General features: G+C 42.4%; 2 protein-coding genes across 3 annotated transcripts in view; one reads left to right on the top strand and one right to left on the bottom strand.

Moving 5' to 3' along the window:
• The first annotated feature begins 607 nt into the window (after positions 1-607).
• Positions 608-1,083, top strand: LOC122660306 (ferredoxin-like). Its single transcript, XM_043855552.1, has one exon. The coding sequence runs from the start codon at positions 623-625 to the stop codon at positions 1,061-1,063; it is 441 nt and encodes a 146-aa protein (XP_043711487.1). The 5' UTR covers positions 608-622; the 3' UTR covers positions 1,064-1,083.
• Positions 1,084-1,536: 453 nt separating this feature from the next.
• LOC122657534 (MLO-like protein 4) overlaps positions 1,537-23,486 on the bottom strand; it is a 52,095-nt gene continuing 30,145 nt past the window's right edge. For both annotated transcript variants that reach the window (XM_043852263.1, XM_043852262.1), the window contains 2 exons: positions 4,648-4,708; positions 1,537-1,980 (listed from right to left, as the gene is read on the bottom strand). In XM_043852263.1, the coding sequence (XP_043708198.1) occupies positions 1,558-1,980; positions 4,648-4,708 (484 nt within the window). In that variant the 3' untranslated portion in view covers positions 1,537-1,557. The remainder of the gene's footprint in view (positions 1,981-4,647; positions 4,709-23,486) is intronic.

Here is a 23,486-nt window from a genome sequence, read left to right as displayed (position 1 = left end):
CAATCATGTTGCATGATAGACAATCCAAGATGATTGATCACAATGATCAGAGTTCTCCAGCGGGATTACGATGCTCACTAGCTAGTTATCAAATAAAAAGATAAGCCCACAATTAGGGGATATTTCTCTCTACAACTTAAAGACAAATATAGTAGGTGAAGAGCTCTTTGTGGGATCTTACCAAAAAAAAAAATTTCTTTGTGAGAAAGTATGACCTAACTTGAATGCGGGAGCCAATGAGAGCGTAAGCAAAAACATCAACAAGACAGGCATTTTCACCTTTCATGGGGTGAGGCAGTCATTTCACTCCCATGTCTGGGTGTGGGGGCCACGGTTCCCCCACAAACCATTTCCCCAATATGGTATTAGAGGATTGTGGCTGCCACAGGTCGTCAGCCACAAATAAACATGTGAACCTCCTCATAGTGATAAAGAAATGATGAACCACAAGAAGGTGCGACGTGTCAGGAGAGGATTTCTTACCAACTCATGTTTCTCCTTCAGCCCACACTATATCCACCCATCTAATCTTTAAACTTCACTACTCTTTGCAGCCATTAGAGCTCTCTCTCTCTCTCTCTCACAATTCCCATTCTTGCAGTCTTTGCAGTGAGAACCCACAATGGCAACTTCAGCCACTCTCTCTGGCACCATGGTTAACACTTCTTTCATCCGAAGGCAACCTATAAGAAGTCTTGGCTCACTATCTAATGTTAGCATCCAGACTCTCTTTGGAGTCAAGGCTGGACGTGGCCGGATAACAGCAATGGCCATGTACAAAGTGAAGCTGCTTACACCTGAAGGCCCGAAAGAATTCGAATGCCCTGATGATATTTACATTCTTGACGCAGCTGAGGAAGCTGGGATAGATCTCCCATACTCGTGCCGTGCAGGTTCTTGCTCCTCATGTGCAGGAAAGATTGTCGAAGGGAAGATCGATCAATCTGACGGTAGTTTCCTTGATGATGATCAGATCGATGCAAAATGGGTCCTCACCTGTGTTGCCTATCCACAATCTGATGTGGTTGTTGAGACACATAAGGAGGAAGAGCTCACTGAATGATGATCAATCTGCTGCAATAGAAGTTTTGGGTGGGGTGGGTGGGTTCACCTTGTTGGTTTGTTTTGTGTATTCTAATGGTTAATTTGTAACTATTAATTCTTGAGTCTAGTGTAGATCAATAGTCCTCTAGCATGCCATTTGCCCTTATTTGATTTTCAGTTCATGCTATATAAAATCAGAATGAGTTTCAGATATGCAAGTACAACCAGAGTGAGACAGCTCCAAAAGATTAAAAGAACAGAGTAAAACAGAGAAAATCTACTATTACTTCCAGACCCAACTTCTGGTTTTGTGAAAATGGATCCAATAAGGAAATGTATAAAGCTTGAACTTATACAGTATCTAATTTTACAAGATCTATTCAATTGGAGATTTGGAATTGTTAGACCTAAAACTATGTGGCTGTTATCTAAATAGTTATCCCCCTCTCTACTTATCCCAAGAAAAAGAGAATAAAAAAGTTCTCCGAAAACACCACAAGGTGAATCAATAGTTCATGTTTCTTTAAATAAATCGAGAAGAGTAGTAACCTTGCAGTCTTCATCGGCTGAAGTTTGTTCTGGATTGTCAGTAGGAAGTTGCAATGATCTTTCACTTGGTGATTCAGATGAATCAGGAGAAATTCGAAAGGAATGGTCAAATTGGGGATTATCATAGATCTCGAAAACTGTCTCTTGCTTTTCTGTGAATTCTGCAGTCTCCTGATTCAGTGAAGCTGTGGAATTGGAACGAGATAAAGTGCCTGAACCAACCGTAATTATTTCATCCGTCTCATCTATTGTTGAATCAAGAGAACAAACTGATCTTGCCACCCCATGATGTGAATGTTTAGACCTCTCTTTCACTCTTTTACACCAACTATGGAGTGAATCTCTAACACTCTCTGCAATCAAGGCTTTCTTACACTTGGATCCCATCTGAAAATACCAAGAACAAAACAAGAGTTATAATTCAATCACATTTATATGTGTGTGTGTGTGTGTGTGAGAGAGAGAGAGAGAGAGACCAGAACTTCTGCAATCATATTTTTTTTCTCTCTCCCTCCCTCTGATCTTGATATATATACATTCATGTAAAATTTTATTTTTTTTAAAAAAGACACGATTCCTACCAGTGCCATGTTAATAGATACTAAACATGAACACTAAAGTAGAAGCACAATCTAAGACTAAAAATAATCGCCCAACCAGTTTCTTAACTCTTTCTAATTTGAAATTTCAAAATCTTACAACATAGCAATTAAGAATAAAAACCACAAATATATTTGATTTATTAATTCTAAGAGTAGCTATGTCCAAGTTTGATTCAACCAGGCAGCACAAAATGAGGACCAATTTTTAACTCCATAATGGAATCAACTAAACTCATAGTCAGATACCCATATTGCACTGTCATGAATCCCCAATGACACCAATGTTGTAGTCATGGTCTCAAGTCTCGATACGTATCGATCATATCAGTTTAATATATATTGAGACTAGCCATGTCGATACGATATAGAATCGACATTTTAAAATTTTATGTACAGAACTACATCAAACCGATACAGAGTTACAGACTGAAACAATATCGATACGGTACGGATACACACGATACACTGGCTACCAAAACCCAAAGATTCCAGTTTTTGAAATATAACTTCTTCTTCATGCTTTATTTTATTATTGAATTGGTCAAACCTAACTACCTAAGTGCATCCCATCAACAGTCAAAAATGACCAAGGAGGACTGATTAAACAAGAATATTGACACTTGCCATTTGCCAATGAAGACTTGAATCACATAGATTTTTCGTTTTCAAATCTTTTTGCTTAATTGCTTCTGATTACTTATTAGTAAGTTTGATATTGCACTTACATTGAAAAATTGAATTGTGAAGATCGAGATAATCTTACATTGATTGGATATCATTATTTATTGCTTATTTATGGTGATCAATGCTCTAAAGCACTAGTTTTGCAAATATATATAAGCATATTAGTTAGGAGTAAGGGGGAGGAATCGTGAATAGAGCTAGCGTCAGCTCCTAATTCACGATTCCTCTTGTAGGGGTATTTTTGTCTATGCTGTTTATTATTCAAAACCTATTTAATATATTGTTTTGGGTGCAGTCAAACTTACAGCTGCAGCCCCCAATTGTGCAGCATCTCTTCTTTCTTCTCCTCTCTTCTTTCTTCTTCTTCTTGTATGAGCTGAAACAGTCACCACAAGCGTGGTTTGGCTGTTTTACAGATGTTGTGCTGGAATTTGGTTTGACTCGGTCTGAGAGTGATCACTCAGTGTTTTTCAGGCAGTCCGATGCAGGGAAGATATTTTTGGTAGTTTATGTAGATGATATTGTTATCACAGGGGATGACTCTTCAAGTATTGAGAGCTTGAAGACATATTTGGGACAGCAATTCCAGACTAAGGACTTGGGACGATTGAAGTATTTCTTGGGTATTGAGGTAGCTCAATCAAGGAAAGGGATTTCGCTCTCACAGCGAAAGTATGTGCTTGACTTACTTTCAGAGACAGGATTACTGGGATCTAGGCCTTTGGATACTCCTATGGATCCTAATGTGAAACTTATGGCAGAGGATGGAGATGTTTTGGATGATCTAGATAAGTATCGAAGGCTTGTAGGGAAACTCAACTATTTGACTATGACTAGACCTGACATCTCTTTTCCTGTCAATGTGCTCAGTCAATTTATGTCCGCCCCTCGGACAGCTCATTGGGAGGCAGTTATAAGGGTATTGTACTATTGTGATATATTAAGAAGGATCCAGGGCGTGGTCTCTTATACTCTAATCATGGCCATAGAAGGATTGATGGATTTACTGATGCGGATTGGGCAGGATCTCCTATTGATCGAAAGTCTACTTCGGGCTATTGTGTCTTTGTTGGAGGGAACCTAGTTTCATGGAAAAGCAAGAAATAGACTGTGGTAGCTCGATCTAGTGCAGAGTCAGAGTATCGGGCTATGGCTCATGGCACTTGTGAACTAATGTGGATTAAACAATTGATGGCTGAACTTGGATTTGGTGATGATTCTCCTATGCTGTTGTGGTGTGACAGTCAGGCTGCTATTCATATTTCTGAGAATCCTGTGTTTCATGAGAGAACGAAATACGTCATTTTGTTCGTGAGAAGCTGCAGCAAGGGATTATTTCTCCTCGTCATATTCGCACTAGGGAGCAGCTTGCTGATTTGTTTACCAAGTCGTTGGGAAGTATGAGAGTAAATTATATTTGTACCAAGCTGAGCATGATTAACATCTATGCTCCAGCTTGAGGGGGAGTGTTAGGAGTAAGGGGGAGGAATCGTGAACAGAGCTAGCGTCAGCTCCTAATTCACGATTTCTCTTGTAGGGGTATTTTTTTCTATGCTGTTTATTATTCAAAACCTATTTAATATATTGTTTTGGGTGCAGTCAAACTTACGGCTGCAGCCCCCAATTGTGCAGCATCTCTTCTTCCTTCTCCTCTCTTCTTCTTCTTCTTTCTTCTTCTTCTTCACTGAATTAACAATCTCTATGGACTACAATTTTAAACTGACAATCAGAAATTAATATCAGAGTAGAAATTTTAATGTAAGCAAACCTGATTGACAATCACATTAAGAGGCACTGTACAAGAGCTACACCAAAACTGAACAAGTAGCCTGCAATCCAAAAAAATAAAAAGCACGACAGTTACATCCTTGCAGGTAATATAAGAACATTGATAAACTCGAGATAAATTTAGCCAGTGGACTTGTAGTTTTCACCAAAAGATTATTGTTCTGATATCATAGTTGACATGGCATCTAGGGGACCCAAGGTGTTGGAAGTGGCCTAGACGCAAGCCAACCCTAGTTGTCAAGGCGCCTGGACGCCTAGTCAACGCCTTGACAACTAAGCTTGATATTATTGCAAAAAAAAAAAACATTCATCAGTCCTAAAACTGAAAAATGTTTCAGCATTGACAAAGATTTAGGGTATTCGTTTCCATTTAGATATATAAGAGCAAAGCTTGCTACACAAAAGAGAGGACAAATGCATGCATGTTACTGGTCAATTCATACTAAGATCTTGCTCAGAAAGCTATATTAGCTTTTGGTTTTTTTTTTTTTTTTTTTTTTTTTTCTCCTTTGGGTGACATGGGGTAGGGACTAGGGAGCTTATTGGTTCCATGATTACTAATGAGCTGGAGAGAGAAATGGTTCCAACTATTAGGCAGCATGCTTGTCAAACTTAAAAAGTATAAGCAGTACAACTACATATGATGCAAACTAATACCGTAATACCATAAAAGCAGAAGCAGAAATAGGACTTCTAGAAGTTTTTGAGGTATTTTGGATGTAACATTTCTTATCAGTTGGATGTCTATTAGCCCTTTTTAAAATATTTTTCATATTCTTTAGTTGTCCTCGTTTATTGTATTTCAATATGAAGACCAACTATAATTACCATATTTAGCAACAAACACGCCTTAATAACATACTGATATCATACCTCCATATGTATGGACAGCCAAAAAATATCACGAACTTTAGGATCATTAGAGAGCAACTACCCAGCATCCATCACTCTGATAAGATTTGACTAGTAAAATATTTTTATGCAACTACAGCTGTCACAGTATCGGAGCAAAAAGCTAAAGATTAAGGGAGCAACTTGAAGGGTTCAAAACATGAAGGTGCAAATCATACTCTAGATGGAAGGTATGAATCACCTGCCTAAATTTCTTCCAGCAGTCATGCCAAAGACTTTGGTTTCTATGTTTGACACAGATAAAACTACACCTAACTCACAAGAGACCAACTCAGAATGGAAAACTTGAATGAGCTTACAGAAAACAATAGTTGACTTTGGAGGAAAGAAATTACTATTCCCTCTACCTAGAGGATGACCCCTGGTTAAGATGATACTTGCTTAAAAGGCCCAATAAGTCCGCAGACCAGGAAAGAACTATGATGCAGTCAGATGTTTTCTTGAAGGACTGGTGAGAGGTAAAAATTTTAAGGTACCTTGTATCTTGAAAAACTAATACTCCCTCCATCCTGCAAAGACAGTCCTTCCCGTTTTGGGATGACCCAAATTCTTTGTCCACCTTCCAAATTAGGTTATGGTTTTTTATTAATTTTACAATTTGACCCCTTGAATGTTGGACCCAAATGGCCACTGAGAAGGGTAATCCGTAGTGATTAAAAACTTCGAACCCAACTCGTTCGTTTTTCAACTCACTCGTCAGTATCACTGGCACTCAAGCACATGCATACATCACAACCATATATCCACACACCACCTGCAGCACACACAAATACATACAAATACAGATATCACCAGCCACACATCATGCATCCCATCCTCCTTACATACAAACCATTCTACAACGCACTCACAAATATGCAACTATAAAGCCACACACCACAAGACAAGAATATATGTGGTTCAACAATGTGCCTACATCTAACATCCAAATGGTAGCTTTGGTACGACCCAAATCCTACCTCTATATAATGCACAATACAAAGTTCTGCATCTACAACTGCAGGGAGCTACAATCCCCAATCTACACAGCCACAACTGCAAAGGTGATACAACACCTGGTTTACCCAGCATAAAACTAGGAGGGCGCTATGATACCTTACTTTAGGTAGCTACTACTACTGGAGAGCTTCAACCCCTGTGTCTAGTACCCAAGGCTTAAAGTATCGGTATCGGGCATCGTATCGGTTGGGCGATTTTAAGAGACGTATCATATTGCAACTGAGATACGTATCGAACGGTGCAGAAACATATGAAAATGGTCAAAATACACATGGAAATACACTTTTGGACACAAAAAACAATATAAACATGCAATATATAACATATATCATGCATAAATAATTAAATACTAAAATGGAGAATAATGTATAACCAGACAAGTGCGTTAAATTGAAATTGTTATAAAAGACGATGTTTCTTACATGTTGTAATCGTCTATAACCATGAAGAGTATTGGATGATGCAAAGGATGATGTTGTAACACTCCTTGATTCATTTTTCAGTTCAAAAAGTGTGAAAACCAAGATATAAATGCAAGATTTTAGTCTTTTGGTTGAGAGTTTTCCTTCATTTTCTGTTAGAATAGGAGTTGTATTGAGTCTGTGAGTAGAATAGGAGTTGTATTGAGTCTGTGAGTGAATATGGTTTTTTTTATGGAATGTTTCAATGGTATCAATACGTATCGGTATGTATCGAATAGTATTGGTAGATACATATCGATACAGGTCGATACACATCGATACGTATTAAATCACCCATAGAACCCTTTACTGGACGTATCGGTAGTATCATATCGTATAGGACCGTATCGGCCGATACATTTCTATACAATCCGAGACAATTCAATTTTATTTATTTTTTTTTAGAAAAAAAGACATCTCGGTATGTATCGTATCAGTACCAACCAATACCGATACGTATCAGCCAATACGACACATACCGATACTTTAAACCATGCTGGTACCCATTGAACACCCTAGTACTATAAACAATGGGCTTATATGATTTGCCCCAATTACAATCTTAACCAGATATGCAAAACCCTCCCAATACAATACGAGTATTCACTTAGACATTTAACCAAACATCTAGCCTACAGTGAAATACATACAATGGGATCTTGCCAAAGGGGTTAGCTATGTTGATGAGTAACCTCCAGAGATGCCGTAGATTGAATGTCTTCAATCGATGTCGATACCCCCTTGTGCAGCACACATACATGATACTTTTTCACCGCCAAAGCTTCAACAACTCTCACATACCACAAACCCTAGATCTGTGTTTTTCCCTTCTTCTCTTTCTGTTCTGTTCTCAACAACCAAACACTCTTCAACTCATAGGCTTCACCTCAACATGTGGAGAGCTTTGAACAATGTTCTTAAGCAAGCCAAGCCTTCATTGGGCCTTCCTAATCAACCCACAAATGTCTTCTTTAGACCACACCACAAACCCTTCACTTGAATGCTTGGATTCAACAATGAAACATAAAGGATTTGGGGATTCTTGGGTTCAACCTCATGGGAGCTTCCTCTCCTTTCTTCCCTCTTCTTTTAGGCATTTTCTTCTTTTTCCTTGGAAGTTCTTATTTTTGTAACATTATTAAAAACAAAAAAAGATTATAAAGAGCCCTAACCCGCAGCCAAAAACAAACCAGGTTGAACCGGCCAGTTTGGCCATCCTCTATGCACGGTCGGCAAAACGACCATTTCTCACTCATCCGGAGTTGGATTGACTTGATTCCGATGGCATTGGATTCAACCCAGGTTATAAGGAACACCTTGACAATCACGTTGCAAGATTCTGTACGTGCAAACAGAGTATTCTGGTCATACTCCGCACCATTCAAATTCGAGATCAATACTCATTCAATCAGAATTGGATTGAACCGATTCTTGAGGCATATGAAAATAGACTTCAAGCTCTCCAGTTTTCATGATTTAAGCTTCAACCCATGAGGAGAAGGGAAAAAAACTAGATATCCCCTGGCCTTTGACAGAACCCAAGAGCAACACAATCTTCAACATTGCTTGACGTCCGTCCATGCAAACCTCCATATCTCTCTCATCTGATTTCCAATTGACCCGATTCTTTTTCCTACATAAATTTGATTCAAAGGTTACATTTCTTATGATATGACCTTCAACTCAGGTGTAATGCACAGGTTCCAAATCTTGAAATTGATGCATATGCTGAAACTGTTGCCTGAAGCATACTATTGAATTCCGTGAATACTGGCTTGTCAATGAGACAAAGGCCATGCCTTTATTTATAACTTCAAAATATTACAAATATGGAATGATTTACTCAATCCTTATCTAACACATTTAACATGTGCATAATGAACCTAGACATTATAGGTACAAGAACAATATTACCCCTGAACCTATATTACAACACTCCTCAAGTTGGAGCATACATGTCGAACATGCCCAACTTGCTAACTATAGGACAAAATAATTTACTACTAATTCCTTTGGTAAGGACATCAGCCAATTGCTCACTTGATTGAATGAATGGGACACAAATAACTCCTTGCTCCAATTTCTCCTTGATAAAATGTCGGTCGATCTCAACATATTTGGTATGGTCATGTTGGACCGGGTTGTGGGCAATACTGATTGCAGACTTGCTGTCACAGTAGAGCCACATTGTTAGATCAACAATCATACCCAAATCTTGGAGAAGTCCCTTAAGCCAGAGTAGTTCACATATGCCTTGAGTCATAGCTCTAAACTCACCTTCAGTGCTAGACCAAGCCACAACTGCCTGGTTCTTGCTTCTCCACGTAGTTAAATTTCCTCTAACAAAGGTGCAATATCCGGATGTTGCCTTTCTATCGTCTGGACTTCCTGCCCAATCTGCATCAATGTAGGCTTCTATCTGAAGATGACTATGTGGAGAATACAAGACTCCTTTTCCAGAGGATGACTTCAGGTACCGAAGTATTCTGTACGCTGCTTCCAAATGAGAAGAGTAAGGGTCATGCATGTATTGACTCACAACACTTACAGCAAATGTAATATCCGATTGAGTATGTAAAAGATACGGCCAACAAATCTCTGATAGCTACCCTTATCCACCGGGTCACCTTCCTTACTCTTCAAACGTGTGTTAGGCTCAAGAGGAGTATCTACTGGTTTGCAACCAAGCATTCTTGTCTCACTCAATAAATCCAGGGTGTATTTTCTTTGAGAAAGAAAAATGCCCTTTGCTGAGCAACCTCAATCCCTAAGAAATAACTTAACTTTCCCAAATCTTTGACTTCGAATCTCTGCCCAGATAAGTCTTTAGCTTCTGAATCTCCTGTGCATCGCTGTCCATGATCACTATGTCATCAACACAGACAATCAAAATTATCACATGCTGTCCCACCCTTTTTACAAACAGGTGTGATCAGCATTGCTCTGCTTATACCCATATGTCACCATGGCTTTATGAAAGCGACCGAACCAAGCTCTCGGTGACTGCTTTAGACCATACAAGGCCTTCTTCAACTTGCATACCTTTCCCTAGGTCTTTGGAGAAGCAAAACCAAGAGGTATCTCCATGTAAACATCCTCTTCCAAATCTCCATGTAGGAAGGCATTCTTCACATCAAGTTGTTGGTGATTCCAACCTTGATTCACGGCACATGAAATGATGACTCTCACTATATTCATTTTTGCCACAAGAGCAAAGGTCTTGCTTTATACCTTTCTACTGAGCCGTCTGACTTGTGCTTCACAACAAAGACTCATTTGCAGCCAACGGGTTTCTATCCTGGTGGAGGAATCACCAAATCCTAGATCTGATTTTTCTCTAGGGCACGCATTTCTTCATTCATCGCATCCTTCCATTTCTGTTCGGCTATTGCTTCTTGCAAATTGTTAGGAATAGTAACAGAGGATAATGAAGGCACAAAGGCATGGAAAGAAGGAGTTAGAGAGTTGTAAGACACAAAATTGGAAATTGCGTGTTGTGTACAACTCCGCTTTGATTTCTGAAGAGCAATAGGTAAATCCAGTCTGGGATCAGAGGGAAGCTTACCAGGAGAATGAATGGGACTCGGAGTAGGTGCTGATTGTGTAGGATCAGTGGTGGTGGTCTCTTAGTACAAAGGTCCATGAGAAGGGAAAAAAATTCCTTGAGAGTAACCCTTCACACCTTTCTCCCGTTGGACTGATTGCTACTGCTCATTCTGTCCCATTTCTTGTTCTTGACTTGTAATCCCATCCTCCAGTTCAACAGAAGAATCCTCTATAGTAGGTACATGAACATCCAGAGGAATAATCAGTCGGACCTCTGAATCACTTAGAATCTCCCCTTGCAGAGGTACCAGTGATTTAAAGTAGGCCTCAGATTCTCGAAACACAACATCCATGGTAACAAATAATTTCCTGGTTGGAGGATGATAGCACTTGTACCCCTTCTGGGTAGCTAAGTAGCCGACAAAAACACACTGAAGCCCTTTTGGATCGAACTTGCCGTGAACATGGTGGTTCCGGGCAAACACCACACAACCAAAAATTTTGGGGGGCACAACAAAAGTAGATGAGCCCAACAAAATATCCAATGGGCAGCGACCCCCTAAGACTCTTAAAGGAAGCCTATTGATAAGGTAAGTTGCTATAAGAACTGCATCACCCCAGAAATGAGGAGGAACAGCCATAGCAAACATCAAAGAGCGAGCAACCTCTAGCAAATGCCGGTTCTTGCTTTCAGCTACTCCATTCTGAGCAGGAGTATCCACACAAGATATCTGATGAATGATCCCATGGGTATCTAAGTAGGATCGAAAGGCACCATCCATGTATTCTTTGCCATTGTTTGACCGAAGAATCTTTACTTTGGCATTGAACTGGGTCTGAATCATTTTGTGAAATAGGGTGAAACATGGAAAAACATCACTCTTACCATGCATCAAGTAGACCCAAGTGGTTCGACTATAACAATCAATGAAGGTGACAAACCACCAAAAGCCAGAAGTAGAAACACACTAGGTAGGGCCCCATACATTAGAATGTATCAAACCAAGAGGAGATAGACTTTTATTATCCGAAATAGGATAAACTGTTCGAGTTTGCTTGGCTAAAATGCAAGCATCACAAGAAAGATTGTACTTATTACAACGTTTTACCAAATTGGGAAAAAGATAAGATAAAACCCCTATAGGGGGATGGCCAAAACGACGATGCCAATTATTCAATTCCAAAATTGCAGAATCAGAATCAGTAGATGAAGACTAAGATGTCAAAGCTGCTGGTGAATCATCAAGTACATATAGACCACCAACCACCTTACCACATGCAATTATACGACTCATCGCCAAGTCCTAAAATAAACAATGGGTGGGAAAAAAGGTCACTGTACAGTTTAAATCTATAGTTATGCTACTAATGGAAAGCAAATTAGTAGAGAGTTTCGGAACATGCAAAACAGATGATAGGCAAAGAGAGGATGTGCATTGCACTGATCCCTTTCCCGAGATAGGAGAAAGAGACCCATCAGCAACACGAACTTTAGTATTACCAGATAAAGGGAAATATTTGGAAAAAAGAGAGGAAGAACCTGTCATATGGTCGGTTGCCCTAGAGTCAATGACCCAAGAATCAGGTATGACCGAGGAGCAGTTCCCACCAAATGAAATACCTGGGAAAGGTTTGGTATGAATATCAGAAGGCACAGAAATAGCCGAGGCAGCCAATAAAGAAGATGCAAACGCTGAAGATGTGTCCAAACGAGTCATCATATCCCTAAGATTTTGTAGTTCAGCCACAACTTGAGAAAGAGATTGCTCGGGTGCTCTTCAATAGATGCTTGATTAGCACGGATGCTAGGAGGCCGATTGGAACCACCTTTCCCACGCCCCCTAGTATCTGTAGGGTGGCCATAGAGCTTCCAACATCGGTCCTTTATGTGTCACTCCTTCCACAGTGATCACATTTAATAGGAGGACGATCACCAGTACTAGAACGGGAAGAATTTCCACGGGCAGAAGTTTGGGAACCAGAAATAAGGACCGATCTTTCCTGAGTAATAGGATGAACCATGGTTGTACGTCGACTGTCCTCAGCAGAAAGAATCGCATAGGCCTGCTCAAGACTTGGCAGAGGGTCACGATTCAGAATATTGGCCATCTTCCCACTTCCAGAATGTCGTTGTATCAACATCACAGGTTGCAGTGAAGGTGCCAAAATATCCAACTGCTGCTACATAGTGCACATGGTATTATAATACTAAGAAAAGGACAACTCCAACTGCTTGGTAGAGTGGATCTTGTGATGGAGTTCATAGCACTGGGCGGCATTCCCAACCTGAGAATATGTGTCCTTGGCCGTCTTCCATATCTTGGCAGCCGTATTAACTAGAAGGTAACGCCCAACAAGGTCTTGTTACATGGAATTAACAAGATAGGACATGATCAAGAAATTAAAATTCATCAATCGATCATATACATGACCAGCCTCCGTAGGCCTGACAATATTTCCCGTGACATAGCCAGAAAGACCACGGGAACCAATAGTGAACAAGCAAGAACAAGACCATAAGAGATAGTTGCTGCCATTCAACTTGATAGGGTTCACCGGAAAAGGAATAAAGTCACGATGCGACGAACCATCAGAACCAGAGGAAGCAGAAGTGATCTCTGAAACATCAAGCATGGTGGCTGGATAACAAAAATCGCAGAAAAATATCCCCAATAAAAAATTAGATCATAGAGAGGGGAAAAAGGCCCTTGGTAGGAGTCAACTCACCACCAAGGGCGGAAAAAAGAAGGCGGCAAGGGTATAGAGGCCTCCCGCGAGAAGGAAAGAGAGGCCGAGAGGCCTGTAGTGGCTGGCGGTGGTCGGCGGGAGGCTGGAAGGGGTTGGCGGAGGCCTGGAAGGGCTGACGGAGGCCTGGAGGGGTCTAACGGAGACCTGGAGGGGCTAGTGGAGTTCGGCGGGAGGCTAGAAGGGCTGACGGAGGGTGTGGTGGTGGCATGAATACTGGCAGAAGAGTAGTGGTGGCGGCGGAAGGCTGGTGGTGGTTAGGCTATGCGAGATCATGAAAGAAAGAGGGAGAAGAGAAAAAAAGAAAAAAATTTATTGCCCATATTCCAGGATGAATTTTGGCTCTGATACCATGTTTGAACCGCTTCCTCTAAAAGGCCGACCTTATAAGAAAGGGAGGTGTTACACCATAATCTCTACTTCAAATCATAACCGCACACGTGGACTCACAAAGAAATAAGACTTGGAAAACACGCTTGGAAGATCCCACATGCCCCACAGTTATAAAACTAAATCCCACCATGGCCGTTAGAGACCCACTCATGAAGACTCCCACGTGGACCAGAAATCCCGAAATTAAAGGGGGGACCATATCAAGAATGAAAGTACCGAAAAACTGTGCTGCGAAGGGAGACCCCTGCTAATGAAGTATGGGCTGCTGTAGATCCCTACCGTTTATATAAATACAGGGCAAGTTCCTCAGAAGGGGGATCCGATGGTATTCAACATTCAATAAAGAGAAGATATTATTTCAATGCCATTCCTCTGTGTTTTCTCGATCATTCTCCATTCCTTTCAATTTTCTTTATCTGCTTAAGAATTGTGTTTGTAGCGAGGATTCTCTCCGGCAGAAATTCTTGTACAACATTTGGCGCCGTCTGTGGGAACGGGAACAAAAAACCTGCGAAGATTCCACCATGACCAACACAAGAAATCAGGCAAGGATCACCTGATCCACCGCTGCCGCTGCTCCTGCCGCTATCCCTCCCCCACTACCTCCTGCCGCTGGTCTGGGAGGAGCCCGATCGGCAATTTCCCAACAAGAAGGTCAAGATCACATCCCAGGAGATCCGAAGCCGTCGCATTTGGCAGAATCTCATCCAAGACTCCCAGGAGACCCACCACGTTACGTGACGGTGGAGCAGTTCAACGCGATGCAGACTCGCTGGGACGATAAGATCGAGCAAATGTTGGAAATACAATGCGGTCTTCTACAGGGGATTCCTGTACCCCCACCTCCATTATCGAATAGAGAAAGATCTCGTTCACCAGAGCACAGTGAGAACCACAGCAATGCAAATAATACTCGACAAAAGAACAAGGAGATCCCAGGAACCGCCAAGAATCAAGATTCACATTTGACAAAGTTTGAACAAGCTCTGAACGATAAGGTCTTGGAACTCCAAGATCAGCTACAAGAAGTCATAAAAGGAAAGAACCAGGCCTCAATCCACAACTTTCATTTTACTACAGATCTGGCATTTACGGATGAGGTACGGTTTGAACCCCCCAAAAGGGTTCAAGATGCCAACTATAGAACAATACTCCGGTACCACGGACCTGGAGGATCACTTGGAAACTTTCAAGTCCCTCCTGTTCTTTCAAGGCGCTTCAGACGCTATAATGTGCAGAGCTTTCCCCTCCACTCTGAAGGGGGTGGCGCGACAGTGGTTTTCTTGCCTCCCTCCACGATCTTTCTCTAATTTCACAGCCCTGGGACGGGCCTTCTTGGCTCACTTCGTAAGTAGCAGGGTAGACAAGAAGACAGTCGCCAATCTCTTGGCTGTAAAACAGCAACCCGAAGAATCCATCAGAAGTTTTCTTACAAGATTCAATAAAGATGCCCTGCAGGTGCAAAACTTGGATCCAATGGTGAAGTTTCAAGCTCTACTTAGCGGAATCCGAGATGTCGAGTTGAAAAAGGCTTTGATTATGGACGAACCAGGAGACATGTACGAATTGTTCTCCAGATGTGAAAAGTATATCAACTTGGCTGAAGTTCTTGCGGCAGAGAAGGGAGATAAAACCGAGAAGAAAGCTCAGGGGAAGAAAGAGGAAATCTTTCGAGAGATTGGTGCAAAACGTAGTCGAGACGATGGAGATAGCAAGAAAAAGAAAGATGATAGGAACGCCTGGGTTCCCCGGGCATTGGTTGGGGAATCCGAGCCAGATTATACGGCCCTGACACATACCCGGGCACATATATTAAATGAAATCAAAGATCAGGTAACACTACGCTGGCCGGCCAAGATGGTCAAGCCAGCCCACGAGCGCAATAAGAATAAGTACTGCCATTTTCACCAAGATCATGGTCACGATACCAAGGAATGTAGACAGTTAAAGGACGAGATAGAGGCGCTCATCCAGAGAGGGCGTCTCAGCCGATTCGTCAAGAAAGAGGTGAACGATAGAAGGACGGATTACCGAGCTCGAGAACTCGAGGGAAGGCGAAAACCACTCCCTAAGGCTGATAAAGAAGAACTCCACCGAGGTAAACCCCATACTGAGAATGCACCATTGAGAGAGATCACGACCATATTTGGTGGGCCTGGCATGGGGGGAGAAACCTCAAACTCCCGAAAGTAACACGCACGGAATGTGCTTCAAGTCGAGACCACGGTCAAAAGGAGGAGAACCGGTTATCCTATAACCTTCTCTGACGAAGACTTGGCAGATATACAGATGCCCCATGATGATGCCCTGGTGATTAAGATGGTAATCTCCAACTGCACGGTGAGGAGGATCTTGGTGGTTAACGGGAGTTCAGCCGACATCCTGTACTTTGATGCGTTTGAAAAGATGCTCCTGAAATTCGAGATGCTGAAAAGAGTGGAGTCTCCTCTGTACGGGTTCAATGGGGCCCCTGTACAGGTCGAAGGATCGATCGAGTTATTGGTCACGGTGGGAACACAACCCAAGCTCTCTACCGTGATGATGAACTTTCTGGTGGTAAAGGTGAATTCCGCACATAACAGGATTTTGGGGCGCCCTGGTCTCAACGCACTGCAGGCGGTGGTTTCCACTCCCCATCTAGTCATGAAGTTTCCAACCGATCACGAGGTGGGAGAATGTAGAGGAAGTCAAGTGACGGCCCGTCGTTGCTATGAAAGATATTTGAGGGCCAAGGGGAAGGAGCCACAAATGAACCTAATCCATTTAGATGATAACCGAGATATCAAAGAGCAAAAAAGGAGTGAACCAGCTGAGGACCTGGTCCTCGTGGAGATAGTGGAAGGGGAAGCACGCGCACTGTCCAGATAGGCGCAAACCAGTCCGGCGAAAGGAAAACCGACCACATAAACTTCCTCAGAGCTAACGCAGACGTATTCGCCTGGTCAGCTGCTGACATGCCGGGGATAAACAGAAAGATAGCTGAACACAAGCTCAGCGTCCATCCCAATGCCAAACCAGTGTTCCAGAAGAAGAGAACATTTGCACCGGAACACCAAGAAAAAGTGATTGAAGAAGTAACCAAGCTACTTGATGCGGGCTTTATCGAGGAAGCCATCTACCCAGAATGGCTCTCTAATGTTGTAATGGTCCCCAAGTCCAATGGCAAATGGCGAATGTGTATTAATTTTACTGATTTGAATAAAGCTTGTCCTAAAGACTACTATCCTTTGCCTCGTATTGATTTATTGATAGATACCACGGCAGGCCATGAAATGCTTTCTTTCATGGATGCCTATTTAGGGTATAATAAGATCAGGATGTATGAGCCCGATATATTGAAAACTTCATTTATCGCAGGCACAGATACATACTGTTACATCCGCATGCCCTTCGGATTGAAGAATGCTGGAGCATCCTACCAACGCTTGGTAAATTTCCTTTTCAAGCACCAGATAGGCCGGAACATGGAAGTTTATGTAGATGATATGCTTGTGAAGAGCCTGAAAGCACAGGACCATATTACAGATCTGAATGAGGCATTTCAAGCCCTAAGAGAAAGCAAGATGAGGTTAAATCCAACCAAGTGCGCTTTTGGAGTCACATCCGGAAAGTTCCTCGGTTTCATGGTCTCAAGAAGAGGGATTGAAGCAAATCCAGCCAAGATTAAGGCTATACTCGAGATGTATCCGCCAGGAAGAGTCAAGGAACTGCAAGAGCTTACAGGAAGAATAGCGGTGCTCGGGAGATTCATCTCGACCTCGGGGGATCGCTGCTTGCCCTTCTTTAAGGCTCTCAAGAACCGAGTAAAAGAACGGGAAACCAAAGGAGTCAAGCTCAGCTTCCAATGGACCGAAGAATGCCAGACCGCCTTTACTGAGCTAAAGAAGTATCTGGCGCAACCGCCACTTTTGGTTAAGCCTGAGCTAGGGGATATATTGCAGTTATATCTGGCTATCTCCGCTGTTGCCATAAGTGCGGTATTGGTCAAAGGAGATGGGCGAACGCAAAAACCGATATATTATGTCAGCAAAGTCCTCATAGATGCTGAAACCAGGTATAGCAGTATGGAGAAATACGCCTACGCATTGGTTATGGCGGCTAGGAAGTTAAGACCCTATTTTCAAGCTTACACCATTGAAGTGGTCACCAATCAACCTTTGAAGAAGATATTGGCTAAACCAGACCACTCCGGAAGACTGGTAGCATGGTGCGTGGAGTTGGGGGAATTCGACATCCATTACAAGCCCCGAACTGCAATAAAAGCTCAGGCCTTGGCGGATTTTGTGGTAGAATGTATACTTCCCGATGAGGAAATCCCTGCCATCGCGGAGCCCGAGGAGATAGCAGAAGAATGGACGATGTATGTGGATGGTTCATCCAGTGCGCAAGGATGTGGGGCAGGGTTGATATTAACCAGCCCGGGAGGATTTACTGTGCAAGACGCGCTAAGGTTCGAATTTCAGGCTACTAATAATGGGGCAGAATACGAAGCTCTGATTGCAGGATTGAAGTTAGCGCAAAGTCTAATGGTAAAGCGTATTACCTTACACAGTGATTCTCAGCTGATAGTTAATCAAGTCAAAGGGGAATATGATGCCAAAGAATCTCGAATGGCCCAATACCTGAGAAGAGTCCAGGACTTGATCACAAACTTCAACCATTTCGAGATACTTCAGATACCTCGGGCGCAGAATGCATCAGCAGATGCCCTCTCCAGACTTGCTACCTCGGATTTTCAAGATTTGGGCAGAACAGTGTACCTGGATGTACTCACCTCCCCGAGCATAGCACAGTCCGAGGAAGTATTGCCGGTGGAGATAGAACCTTGTTGGATGGATCCATTAATCAACTATCTACAGGAGGGCATACTGCCCACCGATAAGGAAGAAGCGAAGAAGGTCAGAATGAGGGCCGCCCGATATACGATGACAGGAAGAACACTATATAAAAAGGCATTTGCAAAGCCTTATCTGAAATGTCTCTGACCATCCGAAGCAGAATATGTACTTCAGGAGATACACACAAGCATTTGTGGACAACACTTGGGGGGCATAGCACTAGCCCATAAAGTCATTAGACAGGGATACTTTTGGCCATATCTTCGCAAAGAAGCAATGAGTTTTGTCCGCAAATGCCTAAAATGTCAGACGTTTGCACCAATCACCCGTCAACCTGTAACCGAGCTCACTTCAATCTCCAGTCCCTTACCCTTTGTCCAATGGGGAATGGACATATTGGGACCTTTTCCCAAAGCATCTGGAGGCAAGCAATTTGCAGTAGTAGCCGTTGACTATTTCACCAAATGGGTAGAAGCAGAGGCATTGGCAACCATCACTGCACCAAAAGTCTGGAAATTCTTCCTACATTCAGTTATATACAGGTATGGGATCCCGAGTGTCCTCATTACTGACAACGGGAAGCAGTTTGAGCAGAAATTTAAGGAATTTAGCGATCAATATGAAATTCAGTTAAGAAAGACCTTAGTAGCCCATCCCAAATCCAATAGGCTGGCAGAAGCAACGAACAAAATTCTATTAGATGCAATTAAGAAAAAACTGGAAACAGCCAAAGGATTGTGGGTGGAAGAATTGCCTAATATTCTATGGGCGTATTGGACAACTACGAGGTTAGCAACTGGAGAAACACCCTTAATGCTGGCATATGGAACTGAGGCTATACTCCCAGTGGAAATAAGAGAAACCTCGTTGAGGGTACAACTCTACAATCCCAAGGTTAATGATGAGGAGCTAAAAGTAAATTTAGATTTGTTGGAAGAAACCCGAGAAGCAGCTCGGGTAAGAAACACAGTGCACCAGTAGCGGACAGCACGCCACTACAATAGAAAGTTGAAAACCAGAAGGTTCCATCAAGGAGAACTGGTTCTACGCAAGGTAAAAGCCTCAGATCCAAGATCCATGGGGAAGTTATCACCCAATTGGGAGGGCCATATAGAATCTCCAAGCAAGTAGCCCCAGGAGCGTATCATTTGGAGACCCTGGAGGGGGTACCCATACCACGATCTTGGAATGCAGAGAATTTGCGAAAATTTTATCAATAAAGGTCAGTTCCCAGTTGTTTGAATTCTAATGGTACTCAGTTGTTAAAATTCCAAAAATAAAATTCTAACGCTATTAGTCGTTTAGACTCCAAATATATCATTTATGAAAAATCAATGATTAGTCAATAAAGTTGAAGACAAACATTAGAATTCTCTATGGATATTATTGCTTTTGTTAACAATGTGCCAGCAACTAAAATAATGGTGATTTGCACCATAGGGGCGTTTCCCCAAAGAAAATGATGGTCATCCAACCATAATGGTGATTTGCACCATAGGGGCGTTTCCCCAAAGAAAATGATGGTCACCCGACCATAATGGTGATTTGCACCATAGGGGCGTTTCCCCAAAGAAAATGATGGTCATCCAACCATAATGGTGATTTGCACCATAGGGGCGTTTCCCCAAAGAAAATGATGGTCACCCGACCATAATGGTGATTTGCACCATAGGGGCGTTTCCCCAAAGAAAATGATGGTCACCCGACCATAATGGTGATTTGCACCATAGGGGCGTTTCCCCAAAGAAAATGTTGGTCACCCGGCCATAATGGTGTTTTCCACCGTAGGGGAGTTTCCCCAAAGCAAGGATGATGGTCAACCAGACATAATGATGAATCGCATTACAAGGAGGATCACACAAATGGAAGAAAGAGGTTATCCGATTAAAGAAGAAAACCTTCTATTACGCATATAGAAGGATGAAGATATGCAAAGGCAATTGCTCGGATAACAAAATTCTTTTATTAAATATTCAGTACACTGATACAAGTATACAAGTGCAAGCTTACAAAACAATTACATTTCTCAAATACAAATACACAGTAAGGTTTACAAGTACTACAAAGAAGTCCTGCTCGGCTCCAAAGCCACTCCACCAAAAGGAGAAAAACTGGCAAACCAATTGCACAACCACACCGCCAGGAGAAAACTGACTTTGGGGTCTCGAACAGAAGAAAGCTGATGAAAACCAAGAGCCGAGGATGGGAAAGTGTGAGACAGGAGTAGCATTGACACAATGATCGATACCGAGCTCGACCATGATGAAGTAAAACCACCTGCTCCACAGCGACCCCGAGAATCAACGGTTGACTACTTTGCCAAATGGGATTCACCATCAGTACGTTAAAGCACCAAAATAGCCCTATTTCTACTCCTCTCAAGGCATCAAAAATGAGGAGCCTGAAAAATCCTGGGAGAAACACTGGCTTTGGGTTCTCCAGCGCACCGACAGATCCACACCACTGCCTGCCAAATACGTTAACAGTGAAGATCGGCGGCAAGCAGTCTCCTGAAGATTCTCCACCTCTCCGATGCAACCTTCCTTCTCCAATGAGTTGGCAAAGGGAAGGCCCCCCAGAGAGGCACCATCACAGCCTGACAACTCAAAGGACACTGCATGTCGATTGAGGATCGAAGCTGTAATGAAAGATGTCGATGGAAGATTGAAGCCGAAGGTGATTCTTCTAAGAAGAAAGATCTTCAAGAACATATAACCTCTGCATCTTAGAAAGCAACGGCAACTAAAACACCATAAGAAATAAAGAGTCTCCGCGGGACAGCCAAGGATAGACAATACAGAAGATTCCATTTCTCTTTGAGGAACAAAAGTATGAAAGGGGCCAGCCCTAGTTATAGGGCGAAACGATGATTCAAAGGAGAAATAGAATGTTAGAGAGATAACTGCCCCACTTACTGAGAAGCTATGCCCAAAACCACGTGTTTCAACCCCAATGGACCAACGTTCTCTCAGAAACCGTAAGTAGTGCAGTTACCTAGACAACGATTCAATTTCTTCATCAGCGCCATTAATGCTAAAGTATATGGAATGTAAGTCAAACAAGGAAGCAATAAATGTCAGCATTGGGAATCCACAAAAAATCTCTGAAAAAGAGATTCACATCGTGATGAAGATGTACGTCAAGGAAAAAGACAAGCATCAACAGAAGACAGAAGAAAAAAAGGATTTGACAATTCATTGAGAAGAAAAAGTAATCCAGATTCAATAAATTCCGAGCATGAAAAACAAAATACATATATCCGAAGAACAACAATAGCGACCCGAGATACAACAATCATAATTTCAGGCGTTTAAGCTCAGGACGAAGAGGAATAGGGGGCAGGCGCCCTGGAACATTCTGTGGAGGAGGAAGAAAGGGTTTGGATAATGACAAGAGATCAAGTACAACTTCCTGCACGGGAACGCGAGGGTCAAAACCCAATCTTATCTTCCTCCAATTAAACTGAGGGGCTACCTCCCTCACCCGATCATATAGGCATTGAGCACCTTCCAAAGCCTTATCCTTACAGAAACGCTCAAACACAGACGATTGAATCACGTGATTAATCGCAAGGTCCACTGCAGCATACCTCTCTGCCCAAAGATAGTCGCTCACATTATCCACAATATCTCGCGCAAACTCCAACCTAGTCGATAAATCATTTTCCCGACGTTCCAGAGTCTTATAATCTTCCAATTCCTCTTCCAATTGAGAATTTTGCCTCCATGGTATGGCATTAGCCCTATCGAATGCCACTATCCGAGATTGCAACCCCTTCTCCCGCTCTGAAGCTTCTTGAGCAACGACATTGACCAAAGGAAGATGTTCCTAGGCAAAAAGTAGTAGGGAGTAGGGAGTCATGATCGGGTGTGCAACAAGACAAACATCTAGAATAACAAAGAAGGCCTATGGCCATTTTTTCATTGATCTACATGCACGGGATTACAAAAAAAAAAAGAGAAGGAAAACAGCAACGAACAGCAATAGACAAAGTATTTCAAAGAAATTAAACTTTAGAAGCATCTACAGCATCTCCGGAGTTCACAGAGGCGGCTGGCGTGGACGATGGGGTAGGAGGATTCTCTTCACCTTGCCCCCTTCCTTGCTCAATACTCTAATCAACATTCTGCGCCTCGTTTTCCTCGGGAGCAATCTCAGGAGGGATAAAAGGCATGGCTTGTTCAGATCCAGCAACAATAGTTCCACCAGGATTGACCCCAGAACTGGGCTCACCAGCCTCATTGAAAGGCACCTGAGGAATCACGAATGCGGAGGGGCAAGGAATATCCAACTTCCCAACCGAGGAGCCGGGTTTATAAGCACCCGACTCAAGTCGTTTAAGCATACGTTCCACCTCGGTTATCCCCTCGAAGTTGAAATCTGGATATTTCTCCTTTATCCGAACCCAGATGGAGTAAGCCGTTTTCAACATGATTTTAGAAGCTGTCGCCATATGGTGGACCTTGCAAAGCTCGGATTCAAGATAATCCTTAACGGCCTTGCTCCTCGCTTCCTGAACTTGAGCTTTCAGGCTAGCAATCTCAGCCTGCGCCTCACCGAGCAACTTATCCTTATCGCTCAACTTCTTTTTAATTTTATTATAAGAAGACTTAGAAGATCTGACCTCCTCCTCAGACTTCTTCTGACTCTCCTGAGCTTCCGATACCGCCTTCTCAGCAGACTCTTTTTCAGCCTTTAGTTTGGTCAATTCCTTCTTCAGGCGAGGAGACACTTCCTCATAATATTTGACAGCCTTTCTCAGTTCCCTCATCTCCTCCTCAGATTTTTGATACACCTCGGCAACCCTCCTCCTTCGCTCCACCAACTATGATGCAAAGGCCAAAATCTAAAATAAAACGAAAATTATATCAGCAAGCAGGAAGAAATAAGCGAAGATACCAACTGAGGAAAGAATGATACCTCAT

Source organism: Telopea speciosissima, chromosome 4, assembly GCF_018873765.1.
Source record: "Telopea speciosissima isolate NSW1024214 ecotype Mountain lineage chromosome 4, Tspe_v1, whole genome shotgun sequence".
Taxonomy (NCBI): Eukaryota; Viridiplantae; Streptophyta; class Magnoliopsida; order Proteales; family Proteaceae; genus Telopea; species Telopea speciosissima.
The sequence above is the reverse complement of the archived record's forward strand: the minus strand, read 5'-3'. Positions and strand labels throughout refer to the sequence as shown.